This window comes from Sinocyclocheilus anshuiensis, unplaced genomic scaffold (genome assembly GCF_001515605.1).
Source record: "Sinocyclocheilus anshuiensis isolate Anshui unplaced genomic scaffold, SAMN03320099.WGS_v1.1 scaffold959, whole genome shotgun sequence".
Lineage (NCBI taxonomy): Eukaryota > Metazoa > Chordata > Actinopteri > Cypriniformes > Cyprinidae > Sinocyclocheilus > Sinocyclocheilus anshuiensis.
Genome location: NW_015542406.1, coordinates 16,558 through 22,681, shown reverse-complemented (window position 1 = coordinate 22,681; position 6,124 = coordinate 16,558). Strand labels below are relative to the sequence as shown.

Sequence of the window (6,124 nt, the reverse complement as noted above, 5' to 3'; positions counted from 1 at the left end):
ATTACAGTAACTGACAGTATATTCCAATGTGTGTTTTCTGTATATTCTGTTGTTTGGTTTTTGAACTTTTCTCTTCTAGTGCTTTTCATCTACTGTACGATCTCTTTACAGTAGTGTAACGAAAGAAAACTTCTTAAAGTTTATTGCTGAATTTGACTGTATTTGCATCCCTCTATTTATGTCGTATACTGTAACAGACATTGACTAGCAAAAGGATTCCTATTTCCCAAAAGGAGGTTTTTGTTACAGTGTTTTGAATTGATCTCACTAGTGTTCTCTAGTCAGTAAAATAGTCTGTGTATTTGACAGGTTTGTGTATCATCTGAGGCCAAAGTTTGAGTCTGACAAAAGAGAACATGTTTTTGACTAAACTATTTGATTTTGAACTGGAAGTTTGAAGTTTGCACAAGTTGGTGTGTAGTTTTGAGATTGTGTTTATAGTTGTGAGAAAATGGTGAATTGTTTCATGAATTGTGTGTTAGCAATCGAGAAAAACTGTAATATAATATATTGACTTACTTTTTTTTATATATTTAGTCATTTAAAAACAGTATCGTTCTCTACATATATGTGTGTCTAGCATTCAAAAGTTTGGGGTTAGTAAGATTTTTAAAAGTTTTTGAAAAGTCTCCTTTTTCTCACCAAGGCTGCATTATTTGATCAAAAATACAGTAAAAGCAGTAATATTGTTACAATTTAAAATAACTACTCTATTACAATATATTTTATGATGCAATTTATTCCTTCTTATTATCAATATTAAATAATGCACTTTTTATTATTTTTGTGGAAACTGTGGTACATTTTTTGGGAATCTTTAATGACTAGAAAGAACAGCATTTATTTTAAATAAACATTTTGTAACTCTATAAATGCCTTTATTGTCAGTTTTGATCATTGTATTAAAATTATTAATTTATTTTAAAACAATCTTAGAAAGATCCGAATGTTTTTGAAAGAAATACTTTTATTCACTAAGATGCATTAAATGATACCATTTGTTTATATTGATTTAACTTAATAAGTATATACAATTGAAAATGACATTTTAATTGTTTTGTTGTATATATATTTTTCTTTTACTTTTTTTTTTTTATTACATGAATTGGTTTGTGCAGGCTTCACTGTGACAACATAACCCATCTGTGACATGGCCCACTACTGTGACAACTATAACACTGGTTTCCCACATAGTGGAAAGAAATGTATTCCTTCAGGCTAGGAAATGACAAAAACAAAAAGATGGCTGAAATGAAGAAAGAGAGTTTCTTAGCACTATATCTTCAGGGCAGATTTATAAATGATCTCAATACATAAGGGTTAAAAAGAGAAGTTCCTCAGGAAGCACTTCCTCTCTGTATATAAACAGAACAAACAGCCCCCAATGCAATAATGCCACACATTACTACTAAGCTCAGGGCTACAGAGGCATTCAGGCCCTCTCGCTCAATATCCAACACTAAATGCAATCCAATTCAATTTACAAAGGCAGACAAAACACACACTAAACCGATTCTCTCTGCTGAATGTTCCATTAAACATGGCCACAGAAAGACACAAGCATGAAAAAATGCTCTAACTGTATTGGGATAGAAATAACCAGCATCATGCTGCTTCTTTAGGGCCACGTGAGGAAGGAATTATCCCGTTCGACACACTTTCACACTCATGGATAAACAAGGGATAAAACAGAGAGAGCTGTACACAGGAAACTTTACTTTTCTGTTTCTAAGGAATCAAAGGAATACGTCAGTTAAGTAAATTATCAAACGACCACATAACATTATGCACTGAATGCAGAAGCTAAACAGGTCAGGAACACATGTAATGCACACTGTCCTTACATAGAGAGGTAAATGTTGAGTAACGCTTTATTTTAAAGGAATATTTCACCCAAAAAAGAAAATTTGCTGATAATGTATTCACTCTCAGGTCATCCAAGATATGGATGAATTTGTTCCTTCATCTGAACAGATTTGGAGAAGTTTGTCATTACATCACTTGCTCACCAGTGGATCCTTTGCAGTGAATGGGTGCCGTCAGCATGAGTCTCCAAACAGCTCATAAAAAAAACATCACAATAATCCATAAAAATATAAGTAATCCACAAGCTGCGTGTTAGTAATAAATCCATCATTAAGAAGGTTTTAACTTCAATCAATTGTCGGTGGATTTTGATGTGAAAGGACAACAGGGGATGGACTTTTTATTTACTATAGGAAGCGTTATTACAGATTATGGACTCATATTGTGGCCAGAAGCAATGGTTTAAAGTTAAAACACCTTAAGGATGGATTTGTTTCTTACAAACATGCAGCTTTTCACTTCACAAGATGTTAACTGATGGACTGGAGTTGTGTGGATTATTGTTTTGTTTTTATCAGCTTGTTGGACTCTCATTCTGACGGCACCCATTCACTGCAGAGGATCCATTGTTGAGCAAGTGATGTAATGCTAAATTTCTCCAAATCTACTCAGATGAAGAAACAAACTCATCTACATCTTGTAAATTTTCAGCAAGTTCTAATTTTTTGATGAACTATTCCTTTAAGGTGATGTAGACTTTTTGTCATAATTATTATACCAAAGCATGATTTTTTTTCTTGTGTGATAGAAATGGGCTTCCATATTAGTTAAACCCATCCATTCAGCAACTGTATCTACTTTGTTTAATGTTTTTAAAAGTTTTATTTAATAACCCTGCCTTTTTTTTAGACATCAAGCACTGAGAGTGAAGCACTAGGGATAAATTCAAGCCAAAGCCAAAGTTCAAAGCCTGAATAGTTCTGTTCCAAAAGATAAGTGAACGTCTCACATAAATAGATACTAAATAATGATGTGATGAAACACCCTCTTTAAAACATCCTTTTAACAGATGATGCAATTTGTAGCCATGACTGTGAATACGTGCCTCCGGACACATCTCTGTAGAGGAGCAGATGCACAGTGGACACTTAAAGAAGAAATATTATAATAAACAGACAAAAAAGAGGGAACAAGGCTACTACAGTTCTTCCAGGCAATGAGTCACTAAACTAGATCAACACTTATTCAATCCAGGGCTCTCCATTAACTTTATCCAGGGCTCTGAGACTTGAACCACAGCAATACAGTCCACAACAGCATAAAACATTATAATACACCTGTTGTTACAAAACAGTTTGCAAAGACAATGTTTATATTTAACAGATACAAATGCAAAATGGACGGTCTAACTCCTGCAGGGCCACTGTCCTGCAAAGCTTAGCTCCAACCCTGAAACAACTAATCAGTGTCTTCAGGCAACTTAAAAAAATGTCAATAAGGTGAAGCTAAACTCAGATGCTGTAGTCAAATTTGACAAAATTATTATGAACCCATCACGTTTCAGGACTTCATCATCTCTTTAACAATGAAGTTTCAGCGACATCTAGTGTCCAGCCTTAAAAGCACATGCATTTTGCTGGGGCCACACTGAATTTATTTGATATTTATTTGAGATGATTTTCTCCCAAGGAATACAAATGAAGAAACAAATGAACATTCACTAAAAACATACAGCTATATACTGTAGGACTACATTAAGCATATAAGAATATCAGAATACCTGTCTCAATTGAAGATACAGGAAGAACAAAGTCGACCAGGTTTTCCAACAGACTAAGAGCCCTGTCAGCTCTCTGCTCAGCCAGGCAGACAAGCTTGCTGTTAAGGACATAATGTATGCTGTCACTTAAGGCATTCTTACTCTGCTGGTACCCAGTAGATACCTTGTCCAATACAACATTAGAGTTCTGTTTGATTGGACAGGCAACACTATCCTTGGCAGTTTCCAAAGTTGATGACACCAGCTCCTTGATGCTTGCTGTTAGCTGTTGTGGAGGAAGCAGAAGGACATTTTTGTTTAAAATACAGACATTTTACTATACTTGTATATGCATCTTAGCTAAATGTGTGCCCACAGTTAAAATAAATACAATTAACAACTTACAGAGCAGTATTAAGAAACCAGTTTTGGATATTTGAAAGCACATTACCTCTTCAGGTGGATACTGCAAGGCTGGTACCTTCTCCTCCAGGTGGTCCAGTCCTCTGCAGGTCAATGAGTTGGCTGCTACAACTACGAATAATATAATTTTCATACAAATGCAGAACGTCAATGTTTTATAACTTGGTTAAACGTCAAAATATATTAACACATTTTTCATTAATGCAAGCATATGCTAATTCATTTGGCAAAACACATGAACAGCTTCTTTCAAAATGTTTCCCCAGCTAATGCTAAGCCTTACTAACTCCTCTAGAATTCATGAGGCTGACCTTTAATTTCTGAAATTACTGCTGAACTGATCTGGAATGTTTTTATTGCCTTGTAAATGTCTTGTTAATGTTCATTATAGAAACAGATCCACTATGTGGATGAAATATTGCATACATTATGTACACTGCCATTCAAAAATGTATAGAAATTCATTTTTTTTAAACGGTTTTCAAAGAAGACTCTTACACTTACCAAGTATACTTTTATTTGATAATTTTTTTTTTTTTTACAATTTAGAATAACTTTTTTTTCTATTTTAATATAGATTCGAGGGCTGTCAAATCGATTAATCACGGTATCGCATCCACAATAAAAGTTTGTTTACAAAAATATATGTGTGAGTATTGTGTATATTTATATGTATATATAAATACACACACATACATGAATATATATATATATATATATATATATATATATAGATATATATATAGATAGATAGATATATACAGTACACACAAATATATTATTCAAACACAAACTTTTATTGTGGATGCGATTAATCACGATTAATTGATTTGACAGCCCTAATATTAAACTATACATTTTTCCTGTGAGGCAAAGTTGAATTTTCAGCAGCCATTACTCTTACGTGTCACATTTTTATATGCTGATTTGATGCCCAGGAAACATTTCTTATTATTTTCAATTCATTTTTGATCAATGTAATGCATCCTTGCTGAATACAAGCATTCATTTCCTTAAAAAAATAAACCAAAAATCTTACGGACCCTAATTGATTTTATTTTTGTGGTCTGTTAAATAAATTTGAGAGGGAAAAAAAAGAGAAAGAAATTAATATATATTATGCAGCACCAGACTGCAAAATATTCAGTCATTAGCTCATTACAAAAAGGAAATCTATACAGGAGAGTCAGAGTGCTAGTAACATGTAATTACGTCTCTCAGCGGATTAGTCTTGTGCAATGTTCAAGTGGGCCCTTGAAGGATACAAATATTTAACATTATTGCTCAATTATTCATCTAATCACAAACACGGTGAGACCAGAGTTCAGTTTTGCAATGCCAGACTATAACCCTGGCTATACTGCATTTCTCAACTTGTATTTGAATTTATGTTACAAATATATTTGTACAAAATACACAGGAGGACAAAAACATGCAAATATTTTCCCGTTGGGGGGGTCATTCAGAATCTGAGGATTCTGAGACAAGAAAAACACTTGCAGAAGAAGATGTAACTGAATAGCACTTCCCTTTTTACTTTTACTTTTTTTTTTACTTTTAGTCATTTAGCAGACACTTTTATCCAAAGCGACTTACAAATAAGAAAAAGTAATTAAAACTAAAAGCTAAAACTCTATAAATACTATATATATATACACATTTAAGAAAATAAAATAAATAAAATAACAATGACAAATGCATACAATCAAATAACAGTAGTTTATCAGTAATCCTAAAAAATAACACTGCCAAACACACATGCTAAAAAAACAACAACTTACTGACACATAGTAAGAAATGGTTTATAAAAAAAAAAAAAAAAACTGAAACAGAAGTGAAACAAGTAGTAGGAAAGAGGAGAAATAAAAAGCGATACTTATTTATTATTATTATTTTTTTTTTTTTTTAGTTAAATAAATTATCTTTTACGGTTATCCATTAATATCAATTAAGATCACTATTACATTTCAATTAAAAGACATGCAGTGCAATAAACAGATCACGTTTTAGGTTTGACATTGACCTGAAAGCACAGCATGTCAGAAGTAATTCATGAGTCATACTGTGTCTAGGGATATGCCGGTATCAAATTTTCATGTTGCGATTAATTGCTAATGCTTTTATCACGGTGTGCGG

General features: G+C 32.8%; 1 protein-coding gene across 1 annotated transcript in view; it reads right to left on the bottom strand.

Moving 5' to 3' along the window:
* The window catches only part of plin1 (perilipin 1), a 24,271-nt gene that overhangs the window by 15,481 nt on the left and 2,666 nt on the right, over positions 1 to 6,124 (bottom strand). The window contains exons 3-4 of the mRNA XM_016492267.1: positions 4,017 to 4,099; positions 3,587 to 3,851 (exon numbers count right to left, since the gene is read on the bottom strand). Coding sequence (XP_016347753.1) covers positions 3,587 to 3,851; positions 4,017 to 4,099 — 348 coding nt within the window. The remainder of the gene's footprint in view (positions 1 to 3,586; positions 3,852 to 4,016; positions 4,100 to 6,124) is intronic.